Source organism: Rhinopithecus roxellana, chromosome 15 (genome assembly GCF_007565055.1).
Source record: "Rhinopithecus roxellana isolate Shanxi Qingling chromosome 15, ASM756505v1, whole genome shotgun sequence".
Taxonomy (NCBI): domain Eukaryota; kingdom Metazoa; phylum Chordata; class Mammalia; order Primates; family Cercopithecidae; genus Rhinopithecus; species Rhinopithecus roxellana.
The window spans coordinates 97,973,401-97,994,497 of record NC_044563.1 but is presented as its reverse complement, the minus strand read 5'-3'; the positions used below and the strand labels follow the sequence as shown (position 1 = coordinate 97,994,497).

General features: G+C 41.5%; 1 protein-coding gene across 6 annotated transcripts in view; it reads left to right on the top strand.

Annotated features, from left to right (window-relative positions):
- SERGEF (secretion regulating guanine nucleotide exchange factor) overlaps nt 1–21,097 on the top strand; it is a 233,748-nt gene that overhangs the window by 124,864 nt on the left and 87,787 nt on the right. For all 6 annotated transcript variants that reach the window (XM_010370150.2, XM_010370147.2, XM_010370148.2 and 3 more), the window contains exon 10: nt 19,130–19,166. In XM_010370150.2, coding sequence (XP_010368452.1) covers nt 19,130–19,166 — 37 coding nt within the window. The remainder of the gene's footprint in view (nt 1–19,129; nt 19,167–21,097) is intronic.

Here is a 21,097-nt window from a genome sequence, read left to right as displayed (position 1 = left end):
ATGGTTGTACTATGCTTTGTTTATTCACTTATCCATTGTATTAGTTCTGTCTTGCTGCATAACAAATTACCACAAACTTAGTGGCTTACAACACCACATAATTAATAGTTCATAGTACTGTACGCCAGAAGTCTGGATGGGATTGGCTAGGCTTTCTGTTTAAAATTTCACAGAGCCTAAATCAAGGTGTCAGCTGGACTGGATTCTTATCTGGAGACTCTAGGGAAGAATCGGCTTCTAAGCATGTTCCAATTGTTGGCAGATGTCAGTTCTTTGAGATTATAGGACTGAGGTCCCTGCATCCTTGCTGGTTGTCAGCCTTGAGTTGTTGTCAGCAATAGATGCTGCTCTCCAGTTCTTGTATGTAGCACCACCACATCTTCAAACTCAGCAATGATCCCTTACATCCTTCTTGTGCTCCAAGTCTTCCTGATTTCTCCTTCTACCATAAGCCAGAGAAAACTCTCAGCTTTTAAAGGGCATGTGTGATTAGAATAGGCCCACCTGGAGACACTCCTTTGATTTTTGGTAGAATTTTATTTTTAGAATGGCCTAATATTAAGGTGTACTTTGACATTTTAAGCTTTTCTTTTCTTTTCTTTCTCTCTCTCTCTCTTTTTTTTTTTTTGACAGAATCTTGCTCTGTCGCCCAGGCTGGAGTGCAGTGGTGTGATCTTGGCTCACTCCAACCTCTTGTTCCTGGGTTCAAGTAATTCTTGTGCCTCAGCCTCTCTAGTAGCTGGTACTACAGGCGCACGCCACCATGCCCAGCTAATTTTTTTTGTATTTTTAGTAGAGACAGGGTTTCACCATGTTCACCAGGCTTGTCTCAAACTCCTGACCTCAAGTGATCCGCCCACTATTTCTATCCATTGATCCTCGCTGTACCATCTCATTCTGCTGTCTGATTTCCCTTGTCCTATTCTATACTATCCCAGTACTTGTACTATCCAAGTCGTCTCTTCTCCAGACTGAAAACACTCATTTTTTCCCTTTATTTTTTATGTGATATGTTGTAGCATAGCATTAAGTGTACTTTCTGGAATTATACCATAATTTTATTTAAACTGCAGCTATGCCACCTATGAACTGCAATATTGAAAAAGTGAACTTCTCTGAACTATGGTTTCCTTATGTGTGTATACTTTATAGGATTAAATTACAGATTAAATGAGCTAATGCATGCAAACAAAATTCCTAAGCACTTTTCCTGTGACATTATATACACCCCATACATGTTAGCCAATATTATCATTTCAATATTATTACCTTTTCCCCATTTTGTTCTTTTTCTTCTGCATGTGGTTCATTTTGTCAATGATCCTAATAAAATGTACTCTCCAAATTGTGTAGTTGTCTTAAAGAGATTCATAGCCCTTTTTTCAGTAATTCTATTTTAGAAAACTTATCCCAAGGAAAAAATTAGAGATATAAGTTAAGATTTTTTGTTCACCAGACACTTTATAATGGTAAGATATTGAAAATAATGTAGGTACCCCACAGAAGAGAAATAGTGAAATAAGGCATATTCCTATGATGCTATAAAGTCAGGAAAATCACATTTTCAGTGAAACAATGATATGGGAAACATAACATGTTAAATACAAAGGGCATGATATAAAACTGAATATATAATATGACTATAAGCTGTGTTTCTGAAATTATATGTATTTTATTCACATGAAGACAAATATTGATAGGAAAGGACTAAAGGGAATACACCACATGTTAAGTGAACAGTGGGATTATGGGTGTTTTTGTTTTCCTTATTCTTTGCAATAAGTGTATATTACTTGTATAACCTAAAAAAATAAACTTTATTTAAAAATTATTATGTATATGTATGTCACCCAGAACAGAACCTGATATCTACAACTTTGTTTTGTATAGAAAAGTTGCAGTCATGTCAGTAGATCAAGAAGGTCACTGTGGTCATCATTCAGCTAGGAACTGGACTTCTGGCAGTGGGATTCTAGCAAGCTGCCCCTGGGAACAGGACAGCAGCACTCCTAAGTCTGCCGACTTGTCGGGCTGTGCCTAGGAAGGGAGTCTGTCAGGCTGGGTTACATGGCACCAGTCAGCTGCAAAAGATATATTCATCATTCTTGCTGCTGTGTTCAATGTTATATTGTATACACTTGCTATGATAAGCTTTGATCTCTCTGTCACATCTTATCTTTGTTATTGACTTTTTAAATCCCAGAAAGAGTAAAGCTTTAGGACCTGGCCTCAATATGTTTTGTTTTGTTTTAATCAAAAAAGCAAAAGTGATCCTTACTGTGAGGGGCTCTGGGGTACCAGAGGGCCTCTTCACGTGTTTGTGCCTCATGCCTGGCAATGGCCCAGCCAAGCTCTACTCTGCAGCTGTAGCAAAGGCAAAGATTCTTGGGCTCTGTGTACAAATGGCTCAGAGTCAGCCTGTCATCTGGTTGTTGTTGGGGATAGAATGGAGACAGGAAGGGGCTGTGCTGCCTTTACGCATACACTACAGGCCCACTTTTTAACTGTCTCTGCCCTGTGGCATTACCCAGCGAACTTTTCCCCAGGCCTTGTGGGATCTACCTGTGATGTTTTGGGAGGCCATTCTGTTTAGCCACTGACTCAAATTCTTAACATCTGAAGGGTCCTCAGTCTCTGAATTCAGACATTACTTACAGAGTTCGATGCATTTACAAGACCCTGGTGAGGAGCTCAGGAAGTTCAGAGATAAATTCAGTGTCATTCATTTAGCATTTCCTGAATACTAATGTGTCAGCTTCTGAGCCAGGAGCAGTGAGGGGTACCCAGATAAGTGGCTTCAATTCAACAAACGTCTCATTAGGACCTACTATGTACACAGCACTGTGCAAGCCACTGGGGATAGAAATGAATGAAATATAGCCCTCATGATTAAGAAAGTTATAATCAATATAATTTGGGAAGAGACAGATTTGAAAACCACTTAATAATAAGTAGAATAAGTGCTATTTCTATAGCAGGACCCAGAGGAGGAAGCAATTACTTATGAAGTGGCCCATCCACTTACTAGCTATGTGCTTTTTGTCAAGGTATTTAATCATCCTATTTCTCAGTTAATCTATAAAATGTAGATATAATGTGTTAATCCACGAAAAGTACCTAGAATAGGTTTAGTAATCAATAAATGCAATTATTTTCCTTTTCTTCTTCTCCTTTCTCCTTCCTTCTCAAGGCTGAGTGGTGAAGGTACACTGAACTGAGAGCACAGCACAAGTTGGGCATGATGAGGAGTGGGGTGGTTGGATGCTGTGTGGAGGGGTTTGATGAGATAGGAATGCAAGTACTTGTGGGTAATTTTACTGGGGAAAGAGGCTAGAGAACTGCATTGGGTCTAGACCATGGAAGATCTTAAATACCAGACAAAGGAATTTGGACTTGGGCAATGTGGAGCAAAATAATTCACTTGTACTTTAGGAAGACCATTTTGACAGAGTGGGGGAGAGATCTGAGGGGAGAGGAGCAAAAGAAGCTGCTGCAGAATCCCAGGCAAGAGCTAAGGCCAGAATTAAGACTCAGACCATTTCTCTGACACCCTCAGTGTCATGGAGGCTGAGCAAGATATTTAGTTCCACCCTTTCTATGTGCCTGTGGTTTTCTTGCTGGAGGAACACTGGTTTGAGTGATAGTTTATTCCATGTAGCCCATAACTTTTAATATTCTGAGGTTATGTTCAGCCTTCTGATCTCAAGGCTGATCTACCCATGCATCCCTGCCCATTTAGGTATACTCATCACATCATATGAGAGTTGAGCAAATACACAAGATCTTTCTGCACGTGGACACTAGTGGCTTGTATAGAGCTGAGCTGCTGTGGAACCAGCTGAACTATGAAATAGCCTCATGTAGGGGAACCTCTCTGAAGAGAGGCCCAGTATTTAAAATCACAACAATGAAAATTACCTTGATATAGATTCCATATAAAGATGTTTTCCAGAGGCCTCATAATATGAAAAGAGTGGGAATATCAAGGGAGATGGAAGTTGTAATATTGGTTGAACCACTTCTAGATACTAGGAGGTGGGTTGGGTTCTTTGGCATATTTGATCTCATTTAATCTTCACTATCATGTGAGGCAAATATTAGTACACCCATTTTACAGTGAAGAAGCAAAGGTTCAAAAAGTACAGGCTTCATGCCCAAGGTCAGACAGCTTACATATGTCAGACCTCGGACCAGGCTCTTAATGTCCATGAGCCTCAATTTTCTTACCTATTTAAAAAAGTCATAATAAAACCAACTTTTAGGGCTATTTTGTGGATCAAATAAGGTTCTGTATAAATGATAAAGAGAAAATCATTCCCTGGCATCCAGGAACTGGCCTGATATTCTCAGTCACTGGGCCTCTGTGTTGCCGTGAGCTGACCTGGCACTCAGGTAGGTCTTGATGTTCTCCTGTTGAACATATACTACTTCACAAAACATCAGCATCAGACAAGGCCACTCTGTGACCATGATGGATCAAGACAAAAATAAGACCACTTCGTAATCATGTCTGAACACAGACAAAACATGAACATTGTCCAAGCCATAAAACACCAAACATACTACTGTTCTGTCTAATAAAGTTCTTTCTAATATGTTCCAGGCTGGAGTGCAATGGTATGATCTCTACTCACGGCAGCCTCTGCCTCCCAGAGATGCTCCATGGTTTCCTGTAGTGTGTGTTCTCCTTCATAGCAATAAGTAGTAAACCCAGTCTGTTCGACTATACACATGTTCCTGGTGATCTTGGGCTGCAGGGCATTGACAGTGAATACACTTGGAAACCCTTCAGTGCTAGACAAATGTTAGTGGATGTTTTAAATCAGTTATCAATTGCCACAGTAATGCTACATAACAAATCACTCATAACCTAGTAGTTTAAAAACTTCTAGGTTCTACGAGAAACAGTTATTTGTTCCTGTGTCTGTGGCTCAGCTGAGTGGCTCTTCTGGTCTTGGCAGGGCTTGCTCACATGCCTAGGTCTTGGCTGATCTTTGATTAGGACAACTGGTAGTGGCTCAGCACTGTTCCACACATCTCATCATTGCACAGGGTAGCCTGGGCAAGTTCTCATGGCAGGGGCAGAGGGCAGAGGGCAAAAATGAGCATAAATATACAAATGATTTTTCAAATCTCTACTTGTGTCACATTTGCTAACATCTAGTTACCCAAGCAAGTCACATGGCTGAGTCCAAAGTCAAAGGCTGGCGGGCTGGTAAACTGTCTCTGAATGGGAAGGCAGTTCATGGCAAAGGATGTAGATATGAGGAGGAGTAAGAATTGGGGACATTCATCCAATCAGTCTATAATAGTGTTTTTATGTTTTACTATCTTTTAGGCATGCTTCCTTTTTATCCCCAAGTGCTCCTCACATTTTTCCTAACTCTGTAGTGTTTTTCTGGAAAAAGCTGGAAGCTTCCCCTCCCCCTTTTCACCCCCCTTCTAGGCATAGTCCTACTCCAGAATTTATCTATATGCAAATATTTATTTTCAGAATTTTTGCCCACTTGGAAAAAAGATCCTAAAAGATAGACAAGGAGACCAAAGAAGATGGTGGCTTAGAAAAAATGGCCAGTAGTAGGCCAGATACAGAAACTTAGAACTCGAAAGGATTTCAGTAATTAGCTTTGAGAGGCAGTCACCCCGTCTGTACTTAAATGCTTCCCATAATGGGTAGTAGCTCATCACCTTACAAGATAGACCACTCTGTTTTAGAATAGCTCTGTGTTTTTAAAAAAGGTTCTTCTGCATATTAGACCACACTCTATGTTAATAACACTGTTTTACCGTCTGGAACCCTGCAGAACAAGTTTTCTATGTGACTGTCTTTCAGTTATTTGAAGAGTCATATGCACCTCCATCTACCACGTTCCTACAAATGTTTTTTTCCAGGCTTAACATGTATTGTTTCTTCAGCAGCTCATCATATGACAATTTCTACATGTTTTAATATTCTGGTTACTTTGATCTTATTCCTTAAATTCAGTATTTTAAAATGTGAGAGAGAGTCCAGAACTGACCACAGTGCTCCAAATATGATGTGACCAGCACAGAGGACACTAGGATCAGTTCATTTTTGTGGGCAAAAATGTAATGCGGCCCAGGATCCTATTTTTTGAGAGGCTATGTCACATTGCTGACTCAAATTGCAAGTATGAATCTTTTTTCACAAGAAATGCTCTTTAGTTATTTCTTGCCAATTCTGCATCTCTACAACTTATTTTTTGAAACTGAGTGTAGGAATTCACATTTTAAATTATAACCTTTGTGTTTCTACTTGTTCATCTCTTTGAGTCCAGAGCATTTCATCCAAGGTACTGGCTGTCTCTCCCAGCATTATAAGTTCTGTGTATTTAGTAAGCACACCTTCAATCTTTATCCTATTTGTTGAGCAGAAGTTTAGGTAGGCCAAATTGAGGGCCACATTCCTTGGTATACCACAAGATGCCTCTAGGTAAGAGCTTCACGTAGGAAGATTTCTGTTTCAGTCTCTGGCTTATATTCCAATGAGTATCATTATTTATTTTGATGCTCAATTTGTCTTATATTTAGCCAGTGGGAACTCCTTCAAGTTTGCTTCTGTGTCATTTGACATACCCCCATCATTTTTTGAGCACTTTTTTTTGCTCTCTGATACAAGATGGTACAGGTTCACCTTGTACTTTCGCTGCCTCAGTCCTAGAATCAGCCATTTCTCCAACAATAATTTTTAGTGGAGAATGATTTTTAGAAATAAAAGTCAGCTGGGTACAGTGGCTCATGCCTGTAATCCCAACACTTTGGGAGGCTGGGAGGTGGGAGGATCGCTTGAGCCCAGGGGTTTGAGACCAGTCTGGGCCACATCATAAGACCTTGTCTCTACAAAAAATCAATCAGTTCATCAATCTCAGGTCTGGATGTGCTTATATCATTGGAGATTGCTGCTCACAGGCTCTCTCAGTGGACAAAGCTGAGAAAATATGTGAGAGAAAACGTGAGAAAAACGTGAGTTTGTGCATACACAGACACACACACACAGCCCTACTTTTCTATATATATTTGTTTCTATTTCTGTGTCTACCTTGAAAACAATGAGTTCACACCAGTGTCTTAAGTTATAATGCAACACTACAGAGTTCCTTCTGTATCTCGCTCTTTCAGTTGTAATTCACTTCCCTGACTATGAGCAACCTGGCTCCCATTATCTTCAATACATTTACTTACTTGCTCAGTTCTCCTGTATGAAACCAACTCATTGCACCACAGTCCTGCTGACTACCTTCCTTGCACAGGTTGCCTCCCCAGCAGGCCACAGCTGTCCAGCCAGGCTCTGAACCTCCACTGGGCCCTTACTGCCCCTTCTTAGCCACTTTTCTCATGTAGGCTCTGATGCTTGGCCACTTTCCTCACTTGGGCTTAAGAAGGAAGCTATCCTTGTTTTTTTGCTTTTTTTTTTTTGGTTGAAGTGTAACTTACATACAGTAAAATGATTAAATCTTAAATAATTTTTCAACTCAGTGACCTTTTATATGTGTATACACCCATGTAATCACCCAAATTAGGCACTTCAGTAAGCCTCCTGGATATACCCATCCCAAAATAACCATCATTCTAAACTTTCACCACAGATTAATTTTGCTTAACGTTTTATTCTGAAATGATTTCAAACTCATGGAAGAGTTGCAAGATAACATGAATTCCACAGATCCCTTCACCCGCACACAGAATGTATTAACATTTCGCCACATTTGTGTCCTTCCTCTTTTTAAAATGATTTAACATTGATAGAGTATTCTTATCCAATCTACGGAGCTTCTGTATATTTTCCCAGCTGTCTCAAGGATATCTTTTATGACAGTTCTTCACTTCGATCTAGGATCCAGTTCAGGATCATATATTGCATTTAGTTGTCATGTCTCCTTGCCCCCTTTATTCTGGAATAGCTTTTCATGATCTCTTATGACATTGACATTTTTTAAGAGTACAGGACAGTTGTTTTGTATATAATGTCCCCCAATTGGTTTTGTCTGATTTTTCCTCATGATTACATTTCAGTTACGCACTTTTGGCAGGAATACTAAATAAGTGATGTTGTTTCTGTCTTTAATGCATCATGTGAGGAGGCACCTGATGTCAGTTTGGCCCGTTATTAGTGATGCTAACCTACATTTCTTGTGTAAGGTGGTGCTTGCCTCCTTTCTCTGCTATAAGGCTACCATTTATTCTTAATTAAGTAATCTATGAAGAGATACTTTAAGACTATGTGAATATCCTTTTTCTCTTCAGACTTTTGCCCAGTAGTTTTAACATGCATTGATGATTCTTGTCTGAATTAACCAATGATTGCAAAACTATTTTCTAGCCCAATTATTCTTTTTACATTTATTATTTTTGGCATCCTACTATAAGAAAGAGCTTTCCCTGCTTCCCTATATATATTTACTGCTCAGTATATACTGTGGATTTTTATTTTATTCAATGGGCTGTAATCTACTACTGTCATTATTCATTTTGGAGCTCAAGTTTTCCCTGATTTAGCTAGTGGGAGCTGTTTCAGGCTGGCTAGTTTCCTTTTGACATGCCTCCATTACTCTTTTATTACTTCGTGGTACAAATACATGTTCCAGGCTCAAATTGTTCTTTCTTCATCCCAACCCTAGAATCAGCCTCTTCTCCAAGGAGCTCTGATCCCTCTTAGTTGAATAGTATTTAAAAGCCAGGGTGTGTGCACCAAGTAAACTCATTGCTGCTGGGGTGTCAGTGCTACTAGGCAATTTCATGTTGGTTTAACTCAACCCGTGTGTGTGTGTGTGTGTGTGTGTGTGTGTGTGTGTGTGTGTATGTGTGTAAAACTCTGAGTTCATACTGAAAACTCTAATTCTAACCTGATATCCACAGGGTTTCTCTTTGCCTTCTCTCATTCTATGTTTGTGTTTCCTTCAACTACAGTGAGCATTCTGGCTCCCAGCAACATTAATTTATTTCCTTATTTGCATGGTCCCACAATATATACAAAATACTTTCAGAATGGATACACCCATGCAATGAAAGAAAATAACCTACAAAGTAGTTAAATTTTGTTTTTTGCATTCTGTTTGTTTGTAAACAGAAGTTATTTAGTCAAAGTACTATGTTCAGGAGTTACTCTGACCCCCTTAAGAGCAGTTATATTATTTATTTGAAATCAGTTTTGCCTACTTTTGAGTTTCATATTATCATTCTTAAAGATTTATTTACGTTGTAAATATCAGTATTTTCCTCCATTGTTGTAAAGTAGCAGTCCCCAACCTTTTTGACACCAGGGGCCGGTTTCCTGGAAGAGGTGGGTATGGAATGGTTTCGGGATGAAACTGTTCCACCTCAGATCATCAGGCATTAGTTAGAGTCTCATAAGGATTGCGCAGCCTAGATTCCTCCCACGCGCAGTTCACAATAGGGTTCACGCTCATATGAGAATCTAATGCCACTGCTGATCTGACAGGAGGCGGAGCTCAGATGGCAATGTGAACAATGGGAAGCAGCTGTAAATACAGATGAAGCTTCCCTCCCTTGCCTGCTGCTTACCTCCTGCTGTGTGGCCTGGTTCCTAATAGGCCGGGGAATGTTACCAGTCTGCAGCCTGGCGGTTGGGGACCCCTGCTGTAAAGTATTCTGAATGAACTACACTGTATCCATTATACTGATGATGAATATTTGTGTTATTTCATATTTTTATTATGAATAAAACTGCTATGAACATTCTTGTACATGCCTTTTGAGAAGTAAGCAATAATTTATTTTGGGTACTTGGGTGTCCATATATATGTTTAGCTTTAGTAGATACTGCCAGACAGTTTTTCCAAGCAGTTGTTGAATTTACACTCCCGTCAGCAGTGTAAGAGAGTTCCAGTTATTTCACATCCTCGTTAGTACTTGGTGTTGGCAGTCTTTTTAATTTTAACCTATCATGGCCACTAGGGAAAGAGTTAAATTTTTTTGAGAAGCCTGCCATAGGATGTTTGCCTGGCCTGAATCTATTAATTGCCTGTCTTTTAGTTGGATTGTCCAACTCCCATGGTTCCATTTTGTTCTCAGTACAAGTACTGAGTAACTTAAGTAACCTAGTAGCATGCCTTTACTGAAATCCAGATGTATTGTTGTGTCAGGCGTTTTTAGCTGGCAAGGACCAAAGATACTTGCAGATTATTATTATGAAGACTATATTGTACTTTAGCATAAGTAAGGAAAACAGGTGAAGCAAATGCCTTATAAAAGAACAATGGGAAAGTCATTTAGAACCCAAGGCAACTCAAAAGCCTAAACCTTCTTGAGCCCTCAGCAGTAGGATCTATTGCTTCTTCCTTTAGAACTCACATCCTGGTGACTTAGCTTCACTTTACTGTTCCTGCTGCTTCTGACTCCTCTGCTTGTACCTCCTCCTCATCTTAACCTTCCTTGTGTCTATTTCTTCCAGCTGCTGCTCCAGCTACAAACTAGAGGACTCACTCCCTAAAACTGTTACAAGGCAGAATTTTCACTAAGCCATTTCACAGGCTATGGTCAATCTATGCATTAATCCACATTGAGACAGATGTCCATCCATAGTCCAATTAGGTATGGCCCCAGGAAGCAGGACCACATGGTATCAACATGGCCATTTATGATGAAGACATTCCCTTAGAAGGGCACTATGGGAAAAGCAAGCAGTCTGACTGCCTGGCTGGTTTAATTATATATATTGTAGTCTAATTACTGTGTATATTATATTCTAATTCAGTAGACATTTCTCAAGCCCTCTCCTTATCTGTCAGTAAACTACTGGAAAAGGAAATGAACTGTTTAGACTGAAGAAGTTTGTTTTGTTTTGTTTCTTTTAGTCTCACTTTGTTGCCCAGGCTGGAGTGCAGTGGTATGATCTTGGCTCACTGCAACCTCCGCCTCCCAGGTTAAATGATCCTCCCACCTCAGTCTCCCAACTAGCTGGGACTACAGGCACACTTCACCACGCCAGGCTAATTTTTTTGTATATTCGATAGAGACAGGGTTTCGCCATGTTGCCCAGGCTGGTCTTGAACTCATGAGCTCAAGCTACCTGCTTGCCTCAGCCTCCCAAAGTGCTGGGATTACAGGTGTGAGCCATCACACCCAGCTTGAAGAACTCTTCATAGTGAGCCTATGCCATATGTTCTCAAATAATATATAAGTCCTAAAATGTATCTGTAGAATGGGGTCAAGCCCAAAGTGAATTTTATTCTGTAGATAGCAGAGGTTAGCATGCATGAAGTATACCTGGTTGTTTGAATTCCATTTTACAGATGAGGGAACTGAGGGCCAGAGAAGGAGGCAAAGAGATTTGCCCAAAGTCACATGGCTCTGAAGTAGGGGTAGGGGGCATCAGGACTTAAATCCAGGTTTTCTGGTTCCATATCCAGAATTCTCTCCATTACCTCACACTGACATGCCCCATACTCATGTCCAAACTATTAAAAGCACAAAGGAGATTTGATAAAAGCAAACTATAGCCAAGGCAAGTGGTGAGAATTGAGAGGAGGCAGATCTCCTAAAGGCTGAGGTGATCTGGGGGACTGCCTCAAGGTTTTGAACTAGGCCTTGTAGAGTTGGTTGGATTCAGAATGGTGTGGAGAAGGGAGAATGGTACAAATGAAGATACAAAAGTGGGGAAACAAGAGATTTTTCCAGAGACAGAAAAGAGACTCGTGTTCTGGGTTGGAGGGTTTATGTAGGAAAGGAGTGGTAAAATGTGTGTTAAACAGTAATGAGACTTTGATAACTGTGACAACTTTAATTAAAAATAAATCAGATCATGCCCATGCACATACGGTGGGTCATGCCTGTTACCCCAGAACTTTGAGAGGCCGAGGAGGAGGGTCGCTTGAAGCCAGGAGTTCAAGCAGTCTGGACAACATGATGAGATCCTGTTTCTACAAGAAGTAAAAAAGAAATTGGCCAGGCATAGTGGTGTGTACCTGTAGTCCTAGCTACTCAGGAAGCTAAGGCAGAAGGGTCGCTTGAGCCCAAGAATTCGAGGTTATAGTGAGCTGTGTTTACACCACTGCACTCCAGCCTGGGCGATAGAGCAAGACCCTGTCTCTAAAAACAAAAACAAAAACAGATCAGATCATGATATTATGGTGAGAAAAAAGCTTCAAGTCATTGGTTGTTAAGACTCCAAGCTGAGGCAAAAAGGACTAAACTAAGATGATAGCAGCTGGAAATAAGTCAGATTTGAGAACCATTGAGAAGGCAGGATTAACAGGATCTGGAGACAGCCTAAATATAAGGGTAGGAGAGAGATAAGGAAAAGAGTTAGAACTGTCACTTGAGAGTTTGAGCCTTTGTGACAGGGACGCTGTGGTACCAGTATCAGAAAAGGAGGAGGCAATGTCTGTAGTGAGTTAGCTTACAGACTTTGCACCAAAGCAGACCTGGGACCAATGACTTAACTGCTCTGAGTGGGTTTGCTGGCCTGCTATGTAGGGAGACAGATTCCCACTTCTCAGAGTGGCTGTGAGGATGGGAGGTTTTGCAGGTAGAGTGAAATTCTGTAATGTCACATGCTTGGCATCCAGGCATTTAACCAAACTTTAGCTCTTTTCTTCTCACCCCAACTTCTTTGGAAGATAGCAGAACCTAGTTCAAGCCTCACTGTTTTTTCACAGGCATACATACAATGTGCCTTCGTTTTATTTCATACATATATATGAAATAAGATACAAATTCAAGCCCACAGAGAGAGTTAAAGATATCTTTGTAAGGCTAGGTGCTTCCAGAAGCAAACAGCTGTACTGCCTCTCTGGTGTCGCGGTGGCCTTCCCCAGTGGGGACTATTTCTGAGCTTAGGGGTGGAACTCTTGTGGCTCACTGGATTGCAGTGTGCCTGTAAAACATGCCCAGCTTCCAAGCACTGCGTTTAATAGTTTGGAAATTCTGGTTGTCACCCCAGAGATACACAGATGGAAACTGGGTTTGGGCAGAGCTCTAGCAAAGGTGGCACCGAGACGCCCATTCCCTTGGCCTGTTAACCCTGGCGGCGCAGGCTGCCCAGCCAGCTGGGACTGCCATTCTGGAGCTGCTGCCGGCATGCTTCTCCCACCCTGGTGGTTGTGTCTGCCAAGGGCTCACAGTGAGGCACAGAGTATAGCCCAGTGCCATAGCAGCCTAAACCCTGTTACTCCCCTTCCACCCTAGCCATCACGCATCTCCGCACGTACGCCCCATTGCCAAAGCACTTGAAGGCGCCCGGACTCATTGGCATGGGGCGAGAACCAGTCGGCAGGCCTCGCTGTCCACCTAGCACCCTGGGTGGCCTTTGGGCCATGGCTGGCTACCACTCTCCGGCAGAGGAAAGCGGCCCCTGGCTGGTGGCGTGGGGCTGACCTCGCCTCATTTCCTCTCCTTGGCGTACCTGACCCTGAGTTCTGGTCCGCAACCCGGTGTTCGTTTCCCACCCCAGTCTTCTGCGCCCCGATTTCTCCATTTAGAATATTCAGATTTGAACAATCTGGCGGCGTTCTCTCGCCAAGGGATGTCCATGAGGAGGGCAGGCGACAGAACTTTGTTGCCATTTTGCAGCCATTCCCCTAAGAAATATCCCTGGAAACAGCTCCTTAATCATTCCAGAGGTGGGCCCTCCTAGCCCCAGTCAGGATGTTGTTTGGGCCCTGTAAATCTAGGGCTCTCCCAGCCTTACATCCCTGGCACTGGGCTTGCCAGATGTAAGGGAACTGGATGGGTAGTTTATTTCCATCTTATATGAGAAAAGGAAGGGTACATACCGTTTTGAGGAAGACAGCTTGAACCTGAAGGATCACAGAATCCTGCACCTCCACTAGCTGTGAAACACTGGGCAAGTTACCTTGCTTCTCTGAACCCCAGCAGCTTCATTTGTAAAATGGTTGTAACAAAAGAATATCTTAGGTTTTGTATAAGTCTGTATGAGATAATATAGGTAAAGTAGTTAGCCAAGTGCCTGGCCTATAAGTATTCCATAAGAGCCAGTCAGCTGTTTTTACAAACAGGTACAACTGTACTGTTAAGAACCAAAGTACTCACATCCAACAGTTGGCAAACATTTTCACATTCATCAAATTTTTGCTTAAATTTTTCATTTGTTTAACTCGTTAATGCATTCAGCATGTATTTACTGAGCATATTATCAGTCAGCTCTTGCCCTGGTCCAGCTGTGTTTTCTAAGACCCCACCCCTAGGAGAGTTTTAACTGGCCTTGCAAGAACTGATGAAGTCTAGCCTGGTGGGTGGGTGGGAGATCTTATTCCTGTGGCAGTGGGGGTTTGGAATTTGTTTTTTACAGCTCTGACTTCGCGGGCTGAGGTCCCTGAACAGAGCAGACCTCTCTCATGTCTGGGAAGCATTAAGACAGAGCAGCTCTCCACAGCCACCTTTGCTTCTCACCCCTTACTTTTGGGGAGTTGTGTCTCCCTTCTCCAGAAGGCCCCAATCAGCAAGCTGGAACCTGCTTTTTCTATAGTGGGGTCCTGTTTCCTAGAACTGACTTCTGTTATATAGACTTCTGTGCTTTGCTGTGCTGGAGTTGCCAGAAGAACCCTTCTCTGCTTTCAATGCCCCCAGCGTCTTCATGCCGTATCCTTCTAATGCTGTCTCCTTCTTGCCCGCATTGTGCATGTCAGGGTCAGCCTCCAATTGGACTGGATTGGCCACCCTGCTGCTCATACTTGCTTTGGGATCATATACCTTCCCTGAGTCCCTTCTCTTTGCACTGCCACCTCCTCACCCCCATGACCTGCACTTAGATTTTGTGGCAGAAACACTACTGAGCAGGCAGTCTTCTGGATGTCTGAGAGACAGAGAACCTAACATACACAGTCTGTGAACAGACATCGTAGTGTGTTAAGGGCCATGATACATAGTGCTGTGGGAATAGCCAGGGTGGGCCAGCTGGCTCTGCCTGAAGAAATCAGGGAAAGCTTTACCAGGAGGTGTTGTTTGAGCGGTCTTTTTTTTTTTTTTTTTTTAATGAGACTGAGTCTTGCTCTGTTGCCCAGGCTGAAGTGCAATGGCGTGATCTTGGCTCACTGCAACCTCCACCTCCCAGGTTCAAGGAATTCTTCTGCCTCAGCCTCCTGAGCAGATGGGCTCACAGGCACCCGCCACCATGCCCCACCAATTATTTTTGTATTTTTAGTAGAGACGGGGTTTCACCATGATGGCTAGGCTGGTCTCGAACTCCAGACCTCAAGTGATTCCCCCCACCTTGGCCTCCCAAAGTGCTGGGATTACACACGTGAGCCACCACACCCGGCTGAGCAGTCTTAAAAGATTTGCCTTGGTAGACAGTGGGAGAAAGTGAATTTCAGGCAAGGAGCATAGCATGCATAAAGGCCTGAAATTACATGATGTTCTTAGAGAAAAAGTAATGTGATGTGAATAGAACAAAAGGATTATGTTATTTGGGTTGAGGGTTCTGAGTAGCAGAGGGAGGAAATGAGGCCAGAGAGGTAAACAGGGACCTACTCATGAGGGCCTTGTAAGATGTTTTAGGCTTTACCCTACCAACACTGGAATCCTGTGAAGGTTTTATACATGGGCATGACATGGTCAGATTTGTGCATAAAGAAGGTGGGATGCATGGCTGTAAGGGGATAAATTGTCTCATTTGTCCTCTAGCAATTCTGTAAGGCAGGCAGGGAAGACACTGTTTACTTTTCACACCTCAGAACACTGAGGCTCAAGAAGTCAAGTCAGATACCTTGCTCTTTAGGTCTCAGAGCCAGAAAGGGGAGGACCTGGGGCTCACCTAGTTTCCCGGTCCTGAATCTCTTTTCTCCTGGGCGCATTGCCATTTTTAATAGTGTCTTCTAGAAAGCTGCCTGCAACTGAGCAGTGGGTAGATGCAGACAGGAGCATTATGAAGCATATGGTCATTGATACAGTTTCACTGAGGGAGTATAACACTGGGATTTTGCGGCCTATGGTGTTCAGTCGCCTGACCTCTATGCCAGCACACAGACAGCAAGAAGCAGTGGGGAACTTTGAGCTTCAAGCTCTACATTGGTTTGTCAAAATCTATTCATCACTGTCTCTTTCATTAATGTGCTGTCTGATACTGACATTTGTCGATGGCTTGTTTCTGGAAGCCCCTGGTCCTCAAGGCTGGTCAGCTCTACAGTCACAGCCCCAGGGTGAACCCCGGCAGTCAGAAGTAGGGCTTTTCTCTCTCTGCATTTTGTAAAATAAAATAACTTTAAAACAATAACAAAGATAACATGATGTAGCAGTAAAGAACACTAGCTTGGAGATCAGGCAGACCTGGGTTTTAGATCTGCTGCTGCCACTTGTCTAGCTGTGAAGATCATTTAATATGTATGAGCCTCAGTCTCCTTATGTCTAAAATAAGAAAGTGGAACTTACCTGAAAAGATTGTTGTAATGACTAAAATGTGATAATGTTTATAAAGTACCTTGGCATGACACCTGGCACATATGAATCCTCAATATATACTGACTTTAATTCCTACAGTTACTATTGCCCCAGCCACCACTACTACTGCCACCACAGTTAAATAATATTTTGAAAATAGAGAATAGTAGAAAAAATATCTTACAATCTTACCACCATGATGCAGCTACCCTTATAATTTAAGTTTCCTTCAAATCCTTTTCCCCCACTACTTCTAAACATTCCTGATTTTATCACATGTATATTTTATACCCAGGTGGGTTTTTTTCCTCCATGGTGGTAACTGCATTATTTTTTCTTGTTTTTAATATATTTTTTCCTAATTATAAAAATTGTTTATAAAATTCAGAGTTTAGAAAAAAAGAAAAAGAAAAATCATACTCATTGTTAACATTTTGTTGTATCTCCTTCCAGTCATTCTTATTCACACTTTGTTATAGAGTTGAGATCATATTATATATACAATTTTTATGTAATTTTTCATATGAATATTTTCTTATTATAAGCATCATTTTCCAAGGCTGCATATTAGTCCATCAGATGGTTCTACCATAATTTACATAAGCATTTCCCAATTGTTAGACATCTGAGTTTTTTCCAATTTTTCAATCTAAATAGCTTCCTATAACAGACCTAGGGAACCAACCTCATTACAGCCAGGAGGCATATAATGAACTTGTGCTGTGTATATGGTCCTGAGTGAGGCATAGTGGGAGCCCTCAGGTCAATCAGACACAGAGCCAGCCTCAAAGGAGCTCAGAGACTAAACAACCTGGAAATACTTACCGGCAAATAAGCACTGTCAGGGAGTCCACTTAAGTGTGCGTAACCTTTTTCCTTTGGAAACTGGGATCTGGGAAGCACAGCTTCTACACAGGAAAAAGCCTAGGAAACCTTGCTGCCCCTTCTCACCTATGAATATGCAGATTGGCTTCTAATACTCAAATGCCTTTTGAGCTACGCTGTCAGGGGCCTGCGCTAAGAACCATTGAATATTACTTACAAGTGGTTTTCACTGGGAAAGAATGAGAAACACTACCAAAGGAACTTTTGGGAGAATTAAGGGAATCAGAGTGACTCTAGTCTTAGTTTTTTATTTTATTTTATTTTTTTAATTGACAGATAAAATTGTATATGTTTACTGTATACAACATGATGTTTTGAAATATGTATGCATTGTGGAATGACTAAACTGACTAATTAACATATATTACTTCACATAGTTGTCATTTTTGTGGTGAGAAAACAAAATCTATTTTCAGCATTTTTAAAGAATCTGATATATTAACTGTAGTCATATATAATAACATGGATGAACCTGGAAGACATTACTTTAAGTTAAATAAGTCAGGCACAGAAAGACAAATACCACATGATCTCATTCAATAAGGAATCACTGATATGTGGATTTTAAAAGTTGATTTCATAGAAGTAGAGGCTAGAGTGGTGGCTCTAGTCTTAGTTTTGTCACAGACTTGCCTAAGACCTGCGGTAAGTTATTTCTTCCTCCTGAGCCTCCATCTTCTCCTCATAATGTAGGGTATTTCCAGGGCTCTTCCAGCATTAACATTCCAGAGTACTTGAAACATTCCTTTTGCAAGGAGCTAAAGTGAGTATCCTGATAAAGGTCACAGGATAGTTCTCCAAAGTCTAGAGCTCCTCTTAATTAGTTCTGGAGAACCATTTATGCCTTTGTATTCCCAGTCACTTCCTCCTGCTAGCGGTTGGGACATATGGAGACTGAAGGGCAAGAAGTATCTTTCACTGGTTGGAAATCCTGGATTCAGAAAGCCAAAAATTGTCTTTTATGTATTAAGTATTTGTTCTTTTATGTACTTTGTTCTTTCATTCATTCCCTCATTTAGCAGATGTTAACTGAGTCCCAGGCCTTGTCCAATCCATCCATGCAATATAGAGGTGAATGAGACTCAACCATGTTCTCAAAATACATGTAGTCTCATAAGAACAGGAAACAATGATAAAAGGCAACAAGATGGTTGCTACGGTGGGGGTACATTTAAGGGCATAAGGACAGGTGCACCTGAGTCTGCCTAGACACAACAGCAAAGGAGTCTTAGTAGATACTTTGAGATTTTAAAGGATAAGTAGAAATTTTTTAGGTATGCAGTAGAGGAGAGGACATTCTGGGTAGAGGAACAAGCATGTGCAAGGGACTAGAGGTGTGAGAGAACATGACATGTTGAAAGAACTGCAGATAGTTTGTGTGGCTGGTAGGTGAAAGGGATAGTGGACAGATGAGAAAAAGTCAAACATTTCTCCACGGACCAGTCTGTTTCCACTGAATTCTTTGCTCATTTTATCAGTCCATATGAGAGTGATGGTCTTTTTAGTTCAGTTTTCAAAAACTGTTATCTTTATTGCCTTATCTTTCCATTTTTACAGTAACATATGCTCGTTATAGAAAGTTTGAAAAATACAAAAAGGAAGAAAGGATTTAAAAAATTACTCATGGTCTCACTAGCTAAAGACAACTTTAATATCTGATGCCTTTCCATTCAATATTTCTTTATTTTCTCTTTTTACGTAGCTGTGAATGTGTTGTAATTACAATCTTAACTTTTGTATGTGAGGCTGCTTTTTATTTCCTTCCTAAATTTTGCCAAAAATGGATGTTAGTGTCATTAGAAAAGAACTATGATTATAAAATACACTGACTGAAATATCTATCCATTTTCTTTGTTTTTTTTTACAGGTCTCTTGTGGCTCAGAGCATAATTTGGCAGTAATTGGTAAGTAATTTTTACACTGATAACTTTCTTCTGAAAGTCATGTGGCAGAATTGGAGAAGACTTTTGGTTAACCAAAAGCCATGGTGCGTGTGCTCATGCATGTTTTAGGGGAGATTGGGGAAAATGGAAGTCTTTGGTTGACCAAGGGTTTACTAGAAGCTCCTTTTCTGAATATTTCAATTCATATCATTGAGCATCTTTTTAAGGTACCTGAGCTGGCCTCCCTGCCTGGGAAGTGGCATTTGAGCATATTAAAGAACTCATAGGCTGAGGGGCATCATGTGTAGAAAGCCAGACATAAAAAGGAAGAATGATTGGACTGCTTCTGGTTTTTTGAATAAATCCTCATTCAAAAGTTCTTTCCTGTTGGTTTGGCTCTTTCTTTGGAAATATGCGGCTCTGCTCACTGCCCTCGCTGCCTTGTATTTAGCGGCACTCAGGAGCTCCCAGCTGGACTCAAACTTCTGGTTAATAGAGGCTTCCTCTTAGTTGGCCCTGGATAATCACAGTTTAGTGTTTTCATAATTAGATCTATTCATTCAAGAAGCCTTCTCATTACTTCCACAGGTAGACTCAGTTTCCATCTCACAGTACATTAAAAAGACTGCAGTGTAGGGGCAGACTGCCTGAGTTCAGTACAGACTTCTACTTACTAGCCATGTGAACTTGGACAAGGTATTTGAATTCTCTATGCTCATCTTTAAAATGGGGAGGGCAATAGTGCCTACCTCATAGTGTTGTTGAAGGGAAGAGTTAAGATATGCAAAGCACATAGAATGACGCTTAACTCCTAGTAGGGGCTTTGGTAATGTTTGTTATTATTACCTGGTGTTATGTGTTAAAGTAATTGCCCTCCTTTGGCCTTTAGTTTCCCCAGCTGTAAATGGAGAAGTTAAAACAGAAAACCAAGTTTCCCTGCAGCTCTGATATTTTAGGACTCTTGTTATAACCCCACCACTGACTGACTTCTGTCAATAATTTCTGTTCCTGGCCACTCCTGTCTCCTAGCTTCTAACTTTGAACTTCTACCAGGCAAGGCCCTTGTGTTTTCCTCATTTATTGCCTATTCACAACACCTAAAGCAGTGCGTGGCTCTTAGCAGAGACTCACACGTTCTTTTCTGAATTGAGCTAGACTGGCTTGGCTGCCTAGGGTGGCAGTAGAGTGAAGCACTACTTTGCAGGCCCAAACATGATGTACAAAGAGGCAGAACCAAGGACAGCAGAGGAGGTGGGGAGTAACAGGGGCTGGAGTTAGAGAAGGAGCTAGAAAATGTAACAGCAAACCTGCGTGCTTTGCAGCAAGACCAGATACTTTATACCGGAACTGCTTCAGCCTGGTTGTAATTAAGACAAGCTAATCAAAGAGTCAAAGGCAGTGCCTAGGACATTGCTGCTACTGCTATCACTGGACTGGGGGAGGTTGGCTTCCCCTGGGACCAACACAAACAAGAAGATTGCAGGGAATCTAAATTTGTGAAAGCACAAAATCCAGATGAAGGAATGGGTCAGAGCTAGCAAAGCGACAGGCTGAGCTGATGTAGGCAGCCTGGGGCTGTAGAAGGAGCAAAGACTCTGTAGGCAGACAGCCTTGATTCAAACCGGTTCCATCTCTGTGTGAGCATCCATATTCTTATCTTTGTAATGGGATAATCATCCCTCCTTTCAGGATTATTGTGATTAGGTGAGATAATTTATGTGAAATACCTGGCAGATATAAATTCCTTTGGTTTCTCTTTTCTCTTGGTTGGGTAGGGGGAGGGGAGAAATACTTGTTAGTGTAACAGTTCTAGTGAAATATTTCTTTGTTGGGAGAGAAACTGACATTCTGGAAAGATGTGTCCAGTGTTACCTGTGTGGAGGCCATCAGAGGCAGTGGGAGAACAGGGCATGCTGGCGAGCACTTGAGGGCAGACCTGTTATTTTCCATTG